At 33.2% G+C, this 12,505-nt stretch overlaps 1 protein-coding gene across 1 annotated transcript in view; it reads left to right on the top strand.

Annotated features, from left to right (window-relative positions):
- The window catches only part of Galntl6 (polypeptide N-acetylgalactosaminyltransferase like 6), a 1,053,895-nt gene that overhangs the window by 356,229 nt on the left and 685,161 nt on the right, over positions 1-12,505 (top strand). Inside the window, exon 3 of the mRNA XM_021169756.2 lies at positions 5,686-5,794. Within this exon, the coding sequence (XP_021025415.2) occupies positions 5,686-5,794 (109 nt within the window). The remainder of the gene's footprint in view (positions 1-5,685; positions 5,795-12,505) is intronic.

Here is a 12,505-nt window from a genome sequence, read left to right as displayed (position 1 = left end):
ATCCTAAGTTTTGGGCTAATATCCACTTATCAGTGAGTACATATTGTGTGAGTTCCTTTGTGATTGTGTTACCTCACTCAGGATGATGCCCTCTTTCTTAAGCCTAAAAATCAATTAGTGAACAAGATATTAGTCCTTGTCTTCTACTTAGCTTCCTCTATTAATATACAAGAGTCAGGACCTTCAGGCTGTATTTCTGACCATTTGCATTGCTGGTTGGTGAGAAGCTGGGATGTAGATAAAAGAACTGTTAAGATGGGAAATTTTCAGACATAATTCATTAAGATAATAATATCTTAATAAGTATGATTAATAATAATAATAACTTATTATTTATTTATTTAGACATAAATATCACTTCAGCCTAAAACCTCTTCAATCACACATGCTTTACTCTGCCAGTTAACCTTATAGGAATAGAAACAATGCTTTAGAGCACATAAGAAATAAACACAGCATTTAAGATGTTTGTTCTTAGGGAAAACTAATACTGGAAACTGTATAGCTAACCAGCAATTCCTTCACCCTCTTTCCCTCCTTGCAAGATCTTATTACTGGAACAATTATTTCAAACTAAAACTTCATTTAATCATGCCTTCAAAGTTGTAGATAACTTGTACATTGTTAGTATTTGAATATTTTTTCTGGTAGCATTACTATTATTTAATGATTTGGGATTAGGGAAAATATTATCTTAAATTGCTTTATCTACTACTTCCCTCTAGTATATTTATATTTATAATTTTATTTAAGCAACTCCTCAGGTTATAGTATTCATACAAGATCAAACAGTAAATATGAGTACCCTATTATTTAGTACAATGTTTCTCTTCAAGCCTTCTTAATTGGCTCAATTTTCACTCTCTCTTAGGGCTTTTGATTTTTTGTTTGTTAGTTTCTTGATGCAAGCTATTACTATGTATTATAGGCTTCCCTTGAACTTACTATGTAGTGCAGGCGAGACCCCAATGCTGGATCTCTTGCCTCACCTCATTAGCAGTGGTATTACAAACAAACATACCATCTCTTGCCATCACCCTCAGCTTTAGTTAGTTTTTGTTGTTGTTGTTGTTGTGGGTTTTTTGGAGAGACAGGGTTGGATACTGAGGTGACACTATCCTTTGGGAAACATGGACAAAGGTCTGCTCACTCTAGAGAGGGGACCAAAGACAGAGCAAAGTAACAATAACAACAAACTCCAACTTGAGGATGTATTTATTGTGTGATGGTGTTACAGGAGTATAAATGAGAGGTTCCATAGAAGAGCATAGACATCAGAAAGACATGTGTATCACCAAAAGTCTAGCCCAGTGTGGATGAAAATCACCGAACCCTGAGCCTTGCAATTCTCTGAAAGTCACCGGTCAGCTCAACAGGTTTGAGAATCCTAAAAATAAATTATCCTTAATATAAATATGAAGGGTGAATTAATGAGGTATCTTTATTTATTTAATTTATTCTATTGCCCCATAAAAAATAACAGAAGAAAAATGTTTTTTTTTCAAAACTCCACCTTAATAACTGAACAGTTAAAGGATGTGCATTTACTTCCTATGCTAATCTGCCCACCTCCCTGCCTCATCTCATGATACTTGCATATTATTTATCATTGATCTGGCTCTTCAGACTCCATCTTCATGGCTCCAATTCCTCCATCTTGCTGCAGATCTTACCATCCCCATATGTGCTGCCTGAAACACCACACAATTCTCCATTCTGCCCAACCATTTGGGTGATCAGCACTTATTGACAAGGCTGAGAGTAAATGGTAGGATGTTTTACACAAACTTGAAGCAGGAGATTCTTGGTAAAGCATTGCAGTGAGGTATCCAGATTGAAGGTCTGAAGGCAGAGAAATCAACATTTGTTTAACGCAAAGGTAAACTTTACACAGCATATAAAACATTATACCTACAGAATCCCTCTTCTCTGCAGTCATATTTTTTTTTCTGGTTTTATTTTAACTTTATTTTTGAGGGATTCCATTAACAAACAAAAAGGAAGGTTAGAACGCAGAACTAGTATAGAGAAGAGTCAAAAGAGGTGCGGTTGGGAAGATAAACTAGTGGGCTAGAAAGAACGGAGCATTTCTTTTTTTTTAAATTTTTATTAGGTATTTTCCTCATTTATATTTCCAATGCTATCCCAAAAGTCCCCCATAATTTTTATATAGTTTCAAAACAGAAGTCTTATGAATCTAGCAAGTTTTAGGGACTTTTTGAGAGTTGTGAGTTGTTTATTTTTTGAGTCTTCAGGAGACACCTTTTAGTACTCAAGAGTCTTAATGAACTTCTTTCAAGGATGGATCATGTCAATTAGAAGGAAAAAAATCTATTGAAATATGTGTGTTTACACATGTCAATGACTAATGTCGTCCTTGATTGATCTCTACCTTATATGTTGGAATATGGTCTCTCACTAAACCTGAAGCTTCCAAATTTGAACATCCTGTCTGGCCAAATATCAGGAGTAATCTTACTGTTGCCCTATTCTTGCACTAGTATTACAGTCACATAATGCCATACTTGCTGTTCTCAGTGAGTGCTGGGAATAAAAATGTATGTCCTTACACTTCTATGACTGTCATCCTACCCAGTGAGCTGTCTGCATAGCCTGTTTTCTCCTTTCCATCTTTGACTGAAAAATTGTTGGATGCTACTGTTTGACCATATGTAGACTGGTTCATTTTAAGTTTGTAATGTCCCTACCTCAACCTCCCCAGCACTGGGAATTTAGTCATTAATTAACATATCCAACTGTAGTTTTTATATACACATTAATAATTTAGCTCAAACTTTGTTAAAGAGTCTAAGTCCTTCAAATACATGTTTAGAAAAAAAGAGAAAGGGATAATTTTTGTCTTTTTGATATAGGCTTTGGTTTCATGGAGAAGTCATCTTTGGAAACATTTTTCATTCTCCTTTTATGATATAGAACAGAGGATCTGTCTTCCTGTACTGATATATCATTTTTACAATCTATTGGGATCTGTTTTCTGCCTGCCTTAAATGCTTTGATCTCCATGTCCTAAACTCTGTCATAATTATTCTTTTTTTATATTATTACTTTTGAAAGTCCTTTCATAGTATCTAAATAGTCTTTCTGATATTTTTGTTTCTAAAGAACTGCTTTTTATAAAGCTCCAAGGAAATTAATTTTTACCTTTGTTAAAGTTCTCTGTACTTTATATTGCTTTTGTTACTCTTAAGTTTGAACTGCCTTTTTGGCTTTCAAATATCTGTTCCCATTTTTCTGAGAAGTCTGGCAATACTTGGCTCTATACACATACTAACAAACTGAATAAAGTGAATAGTGACATTGAACATTGTGCTTAAAAACCTTGCTTGTGGGGTGATCTCCCATGACATGCTCCATAGCTTCATTGCATTTCTATGGCTTAGACAGAAATTTCTCTCTATATAGATATATAGCTGGAGTGTTAGCTTTGATCTGGTAGCATTGTGAAAGTATGGTGGGAAAGGCTAGGTGGCTTGGTGTTGTGTTTTAGCTAGACTGGCAGGGAACCTAATATATCAATAAATCAAGACATCCTGCAAGAAAAAAAAATCAAACTCATTCAAACTCATCCTTTGTGGATGGTAAGTAGTGGGCAATGGTCACCTTGCTGCAACTGGAGCAGAAAATCCTATTAAACTGTCCATATAAAAGACATCTTAATCATTTAAAACTTACTCTCAGGGAAAAAAAAAACTGATGTCTCTTATTCTTAAATACTATTAAAAATTTTGTCCTAAAATTCATAGGCTGCCTTGTGAGATTTTATTTTTTATGAGAAGTTCACGGCAATCCAATTATTTGTTTCCTTGATGTATCCATCTCATCTCTGTCTTTGGTTTTGTGGGTAAAGATCAGATTTTGTTCAATATATTTCAATTAAGAGTAAAATGAAAACTCTTACAATTTTACTGTTGTCTACCTTACTTATTTTAAGATGAGAGAAATGGAGCATGCTAAGTAACAAGGGAGAGTCTGTTTTTCACATGTCCAATATTTCCAAGCATCATTTAATCTGTAAACTTTATTTATAATATATAATAGAATTATATAAAATAATATTTTCTATAAAATATGGAAATAGAATAATATAATATAGGATAGTGTATTCATCTGCAAGCTATATTTAAAAAGATATTATGTCTAAAAATGTAATTTTATTGTTGCAAAGTATTTATAAATAAATACACAACTGATACAAATCACAGGATGTATCCTTTAAATTCAGTTCCTTATCATTTCTTGCTAGATTTTGCTATTGTGTTAGTGTAGTTTCAATTGTTATCAGTCTTCCGACACATACACACACACACAAAATGCTCACATGCAAACACACATTTTATTGTTCTTTTTATTTTCATATATTTAATCTTTTCATCTTCCTTTTAAAATATATCTCCATTATTTTAATTATTTTATGTATAGTCACTTTTAAGTCTTCAGTATCTTTTTTTCCAGTTTGCTGCTACGATAACAAAAACAAAAAACAAATCCAACAAAAATCTGAACTTTGTTATTATGTTACTTAAGTAGGAAAAAATCTTTTTTCTAATTTAAGCCTTCGTGTTGTTCTTAAACATTATATTTGAGTTCTATCATTTGAAGACACTGTACCACCCTGTAAGCGATAAAGATAAATTAATGGTAAATTAATAAGGATAACAGAAATGATATTTAATACTAAGAGATAAGATAGTCTGTTTGCCTTGAAAATACTTATGAAAAGGGAGCAAATAATTGAATCTATTAATCTTTCAACAAATTGAATTTTTCTACCTTATAAATTTTTCTTTTTTATGTAGTATATTACTTCTTTTTGTGAATACTAAGATTGTAGAAATAAATTTCTTTCAAAGTAATCTTTGGTTCTTATTGCAATTCTTGAACATAATTCATGATATGGGGTGATACTAGCAATGTAAGCAAGAGAAGCGTACACGTTGACACCCCAACACATTGGGTTTGAGGTAAACATAGATGTGGGTCCTGAGTACAGTTAGGGCAGGGTGCCCATCTGACATTTTCGTATAAACATGAAATATCCTTTAATAGACATCAAAAGGAATACAGTACTTTGGTGACAATTAAGGCCATAATATCAGGCTTCAAAGAGTGAACTCAAACCTTGACTTGAGAAAAATGTTTTCAAATTTGATGTAATTCTCTAATTTCCAGGACAATGGGAATTTTTCACCCAATGTTGTTATAAAGACTTAAAAGTTGTTTCCTAAAGCATTTAGTATAGTACTATTCTCACAGTGAGAGCACTCTATGAACATCCATTACTATTATTAACAAACATCTAAATATATTTGAACAACACATAGCAAACTTTATTAATCACATACCAAGTTAATTCAGTAGATCTATATCTACTCATTAAGCAGATGAAGACAACTAGAAGGGTTGTCAACAAAATCTCCAGATTAAATAAAATGTTTTATGGCTGAAGTTGTGGGAGGATCAAGCTCTCATTTTAAAGGTTAAAGTAAAGTTTTGGAGTGTGCATTTTTTTAGGTCAATAGCAATGGTTTTCATCTCAAAATGTTCAGAGGAGCCATTTAATTAACAAATCTTCTTGCATTGCTTGTTCTGGGCCCTGCTGTGCTTATCATCCATGCAGAAGAAAATTCTTCCTTTTTTATGCTTGAATACTTTCCTTTTCCACAGACATTTCCATTGGGCCTAGGAGATGGGCAATTCTATTCCTGGACAGATGGTCTGAGAAGAAAAGACTGGCATGACTATGAGAGCATTCAGAGAGATGCTTTGCGCTCAGGTATGGACTTCAGCATCAGACAGAGTGTGCTGTTACTTCAGTGTTTTGTTTGTCTGTCCCTGCTAAGTTCTCATGTCCGTTTTTCTTCTGCATGCACTAAAGATGTCTGTCTTATGGGAACATTGGTAATCAACAAGGGACAGAAACAGATGAATTCAAACAAAACAGACACAACAAATAATGAACAGCCTTTCTTTGGCTGCAGAGGAGGTCATTGCAAATGTGCACATCTATATTATCTTAGATTCCCAAGTCCTTTTAAAAATAATTCTGTGAGTCATGTTGGGATTTATCAGTAAGACATAAGCTGGTAAACACAAGCCAGATTCACACACTGGGACAAATTATATCTAAATGTCAGTCCTAAGCAACTCAGTCATGCCACAAGCTTTTGGAATTTTAATTGGTTGTGACAATTTCATAAATTACCACATATGGGAATCTGAAGTTTATAGAACTTGGACTAAGAGTTCAATAGACTCAAATAGGTTTAAACTCACGTAGAGTTCTAGGCTGGGGATATATCTAGAAGGAAAAATTACAAGAATGTTCTTAGAGAAAGATTGAAAAAAGTGGAATTCTGCAATTAAAAATTCAAAAAGAGTGTATCAGTAGGCATCCTGAGCAAGGTGATAATGGTACATGGAAGGAGGCCCTTCTTATGCAGCCAATGTAACTTTGCTGTTTCTCAGAGGAACTGTCACAGAAATAGGATAACTATTGTCTGCAAAGATATTTGGACAACAGTAAGGCACTCCACCAGAAGCATAGCTTTGACTACCCAGTATGAGGTCATCCTGGTCAACCTTGCTCAAACTCATCCCATCGGGATAATAACAGGGAGAGTGGTACATTGTCCTGACATGGTACAGGACTCTTCTGTGTCAGGTAGAGCTGATCTAATTATAGCTCCTTTTATTCTCTTCTCAGTCTTTCTCTTTTTATCAAGAATAGCCCACCTCTCTATTTCATTAAAGCAACTTGTCCCAAAGATGATTCCTGTCTTAGAAGCATTGACCTTTTTGAGATAGCATCTTCCCACCTTGACCAGGAGCCAATGGGAAATCACAGAACTGTTTTCCTCACCTCCAGCTTCTCTGGCTAATCCTCTTATCTCTTATTTTTGAGAGCTTAGTCCACCTGCATTAATCTGACCATCTGTTCTTTATGCTTCAGGACTCACAAGGCTGTTTGAAATGTTTACTAAACCTTGTCACCTGAAACTGTAAGAATATGATAATAACAAAATTATCACAAAATATTGAATGCATGTTTACCAATAAGTACATTACTGAATCTCAGAACAATTTTGGTAGATATTAACCAAAATTTGTAAAAATTATTGGGTCTTTATAAATTTATTCACATAAAAATTATAAATTAGTTAAGACTATATAGAGCAAACTAGACCTAATTCTTCTCTATATATCTACCCCAATTCCTGACATTAAAATAATATAATATTTGGACATGGAGTAATAATAGGTTTATGGAACAAAGACATACTTAAGTTAATATTCTAGCTTTTCTATTATGGATACTTAGCAAATCAATTTATATTTCTTGTAGTCTTCTTTGAAGAATTTTCCTTATGATAAAATAATTGATAAATCAATGACATGTAAAATAATTGACCAATTATCTAGGCATCAGCTTCTAGTAACTATAACTATGTAAAACTTTTGTTTTATTCTTATTTTTAAGTACATTTGAATGTGAGTATATGAACACATGAGTGCAGTGCCCCTTGAGGCAAGAAGAGTTTGTGACTGTAGTTACAAACATTTTTGAGTACCCTGACATTAGTGGTACTATGGCTACTAAATTCAGGTTTTCTGGAAGACCAGCAAGCATTCTTAACTGTTGAGTCATCATTCCAGACCACCAAACTGTAATTCTTAAATTACAGTTTGGTGTTAGGTACTTTTTCATGAATGGTTACACCTTCAGTTTGTGCAAACAAATTTTAGATCCAAAATCAATGACTTTCCCTTTATTTCTGCTTCCTATTACATGTTTTGTGGTTTGTCTCTGTGTGGATCAGGGGCTATTCAAAGGACCTGTAATTTAGAACTTTTCAATATAAATTAGGTGTGATTGTTTTAAATGACCAATGGTAAGGCTCTTTAATGGCTTGTTAGAGAATTGATATATCTTAAATAAGGCATTTAAAATCATTCAAACACACATGAATAGATTCTCAAAATTAAATAAACACCTTTATGTGTCAAATCCAGTCCTAATGTTCCATTGTTCCTCCTCAAACATTTAAATTTTATGCTTAATCTCTTATATTTCTCCATATGTATTAGAGTTTCTGTACTACTCTTAAACATGTTATGATTTTTCTTGCATTTGAAATATATTTAAATTCTAATTATGCCCAATGATTTTTATTTTCCATTCCCAATTATTTTCAAAATTAATTATTGTCAACTTGCAAAACCAATTGATTCATATTTATGTTGTTTAATTTTCTATAACATTCTATTTCTGGTTATTTGGATCTTTTCTATATTGCAGTTATAATGTGTAATCTATCTATAAACAATTTTTATGTATGGCCATGGGCTAGACACAATATTTTATTAGGAATATATCAGCTAATACATTTGTATGCTTAAGGAAGTTATTTCATAAGCTCTACCAAACTCTTCTCCAAAATTCTTAAGGCAGTTTCATTTCGGTCAGTAATGGATGGAATTCCCATTGCTGCAATTCCTTTAAAGGACTTCATCCTGTAAGAATATTTCCTTAATTAATAGTAATGGAATTTATATACATTCACTTGTAATTTTCATATTAGACACTTTCATGAAATTAATTCCTTATGCCTATAAGCTGTTTTTTTTTCCTTTTTGAAGAAAAAATATCTTATTAATTTCCAATTCAATTTTTATTTTTCTATTCCTTATAAATATATACAGTGCCTTTTTAAGGTGATGTGCTTTGCTAGGCGTATGTAGTAAAGTGTATTATCTCATATTTTGCAAACTTTTCAATACCTCTTTCATATGTAGGCAGTGAAATAGTTTTTCTGTATAGTTCAGTTAAACTCTATTTCTATATCTATCTCTCTTTATCCTTTCCTCACTCCCTTCTTATTTCTCCTTTCCTCCTTTCTTCCAACTTTCTTTCCTCCATCTTTTTTCCCTCTTTCCCTTTCCTTTTTCCTGTTCCCTTCCTTATTGAGATAAGGTCTCACTCTGTATTATTGGTTTGATCTCTCTGCTCCTAGACAAGTGCTAGGGTTGGAGGTATAAACAACTACAGCAATACGTTGATCATTTCTTAAGGATGATTCATGCCAATGTGGATATTTTGTACCATCTTGAAAAAATTTGAGAATGTTACCCTGTGTACTTAGGACCTAAATCCAAACATTCATTTTCATACAGTTTAATGTATGAAACTGACTGTAAATGCAAGTTTCAGCAGCAGTTAGTGGAATATTTGTATTTCAGCTGACTGTAAATGCAAGTTTCAGCAGCAGTTAGTGGAATATTTTACTTCCATTTATCTAAGTGTTCACTAGTATAAATTAAATTTTTATATTTTGTGCTCCTTTGGAGTTCTTAATCCCATTTAAGAAATGAAAATTCCTGTCATAATAATAGAATATCTCATAGGTAGTATCTTAGTAGTAATTATTTGAGTCGTCATTACGCTGATAAGCAGTGATTTTTTTGATTACCTTTTGCATTGATGTGCCTGTATTCTTTTATTGTATTATTTCTGATAGACATGAAGAGAACATATGCACAGTTTTAAAAATTAGACTATAAAATATGCTAGTAAATTAGAACATAATTGATATTTGTCAAATTATCTGCTGCAAGTTGTATCAAGATGATTTATTATAATTCAGGGTGTTTTGTAAGTCAATTCTCTGGTTTTTAAGTGGTAATCATAGAAGATCAACCTTATCTAGATTTTTTACATATTTTAAAAGCTTTATTAACACTATACCTGGTATATAGACATGCTCCTGACTTTTACTATTATTAATGTTTGTTCTTCTCTCATCCAATACATCCCAATGGTAGTCTCTCCTCCCTTCATTTCTGCCTGTTCTCCTTACACCTTCCGTCTCCCTCAGATCCACTGTTCTTGATTTCCTTTCAGAAAAGAGCAGGCCTGCCAGGAATATCAACTGAACATGGCACAAAAGAATGTACTAAGACTAGGCACAAACACTCATATAAATGCTGGTTGAGGCAGCCCAGCAGCAGGAAGAGTGTCCCATGAGTAAGCAATAGCATCAAAGACACCACAAGTCCCACTGTTGATTCCAATAAAACCCCAAACTAAACAACACCATGCAGGCAGAGGTCCTATGACAGACTCAGGTAGGCTCTGTAATTATTGCTTCAACCTCTGTGAGTCCTTATGAGCCCTGTTTAGTTGATCCCTGAGCTGAGTTCTCCTGGTAGTCTCTCTCTCTAATATAAATTAAAATTTAGGAAATTCTGAAAATCATAATTGCCCACTCCTATCATTTAGAATTTTAATGTTAACAGTCATCATACTTATACTTGTGTGTTATGACAATTTATCTTTTCTTGACCTTATGACTTTATTTTTTTTTGTCTTTTTCTCTTGTCAAAGCATATACTTAGACAGCAGTGTAATGCTGAACAGCTAGTAACAACGATTACCCTTGACTTTGTATGATGTCTACAATAGCAAATTAAGTCCTCTTTTTATGATTTTTATTTAGAGCTGTCACTTCTCTATCAATATAACTTCACTATAAATGTGCTTTGCCACAATTATTAACAAGATTAAATATTCCTTTAAAAATACACTTCTAATGATCCTATGACCTGATTAGCTAAGACACGATTTTAGTTGTTGGTTTTTTATGTGTATTGGTGTGTGTGTGTCTGTGTGTCTGTGTGTCTGTGTGTCTGTGTGTCTGTGTGTCTGTGTGTCTGTGTGTCTGTGTGTGTGTGTGTGTGTGTGCTCATGCACCCACATGTACTTGCCTACGTATTTAAGAAGAGGGGTTGGGATGCCTTGTGAGTATTAGAACTGTAGATAAAAGCCAGGGAAACCTAGCCTTTTAACTGAATGCTGGGATCCAAACATGCATCTGCTAATCCATTTTTCCAGGCCAATAGGGATTTTGATATGAGGAGAATCATATTTTAAAAGCTTCTTTGGATGCTATGTTTGATCTTATTTCTTGGCAATAGGTATTTAAGTATTTATAAACAATCTACAAATTCTACTCTACTACTCAGTAGTCAAATAAAGTTACATTTAATATTTTGCTACTTCTTATTGTCTTAGTCAATGATACTTCTATGTTTGAATACCAGCAGCCTTCATTCTGTCTTATCCATTTGGTCTTTTTAAATATTCCATTGAATCAATAAATGCTTTTAGAGATCCACTGAAACTCAGAGGCAGTGCAATGACCTAGCATGCACAAGGCTGTGAGTTAAATCATCAGTACTGACATTAAAATAGTGACAAATTTACATGACAACCTACATCATGCCATGGATCAAGCATATACAACGATTTGCAAATATGAGCTGCAGGCTCTTGGACAGAGGGCATGGTTCTTCGGTGGGCTTTTACTTTCCTAACACTGTGGCCATTCTTATCTAAACCATGAAATTCTTGCCTTAATTATCTAAGTATCCTTCAAACTGGTCTCCTTGTTTCAAAATTCTACAAGTAGAATCTAAAGGGATATTTTTGAGATTCCAATGACTTTATTTTTCCACTTAAACTGCTGAAAAGGATGGCGATTGGATTTAAAACTAAAGCCAAGTTCATATCCTAAACTCTAAGCTCCAATATGCTCTATAATTGACCCATCTATAGCCTCATATGTTGAGTAGTGTGTAGTCTGTTGCTCTCATGTTCTTCTACAATATTCAGGAAATTTCCCAAGGGTTTTACTGCCTCCTGAATCTGTTTTATCCATATTACATAAATTGATTCATTACTGTTACCACGTTATTAGTTTTCAAATCAAAATAGTCTTCCATTACCATGTTATCATTTTAGAAACAATCATTAATACTCTGTAGCATATATATATATATATATATATATATATATATATATATATATATAATATGTGTGCAATTAGTGGATTAAAGCCTATGATTCTATTAAATATAGACGTTTATCCAAAGGCTCTAACTTACAGTATAACCTTGACTTGTTTGAATTGCCTTTTTGACTATCAGCGATCCCATAGTAAAACACTCATTTGAAAACATGGTTAAATATACTTGCGATTTCTCTCTTCTGGAAAATGCATGTCATGCCCCCTTAAGTGACTGTTAGCTCAGGTTCATGCTGCTAAAGGGTCATACTTCTTCCTACTAATTTCCACAGTAAAATATTGAAAGGATATGCATTCAAAGAAAAATTGAGAGGTAGGAATTTATCATGTTTGTAGCATTAGTGCTCCACTCTCTGAATTTTCCTTAAACAACATGTCACTTCAGTGCTGGTCAGAGGCCCGTTCTTCTCCTAAATGTCACTATGCTACATAATTTAGAAGATTGCTAGCCAAAATCTATTGGAAGTTCTAATGCATCCAATTGGGATAGAGTATACTTACATTGCTTTCCAAAAGTTAAAATAAAATAAAATAAAATAAAATGTAATTTTTTATTTTCAATGTTTATAAAATATAATATTGGTATAATTAGCATTACTTCTGGTCATCTTTTTTTTTTTTTT

Source organism: Mus caroli, chromosome 8, assembly GCF_900094665.2.
Source record: "Mus caroli chromosome 8, CAROLI_EIJ_v1.1, whole genome shotgun sequence".
NCBI lineage: Eukaryota > Metazoa > Chordata > Mammalia > Rodentia > Muridae > Mus > Mus caroli.
Note: the sequence above shows the minus strand (reverse complement) of the source record. Positions and strands in the feature narration are given on the sequence as shown.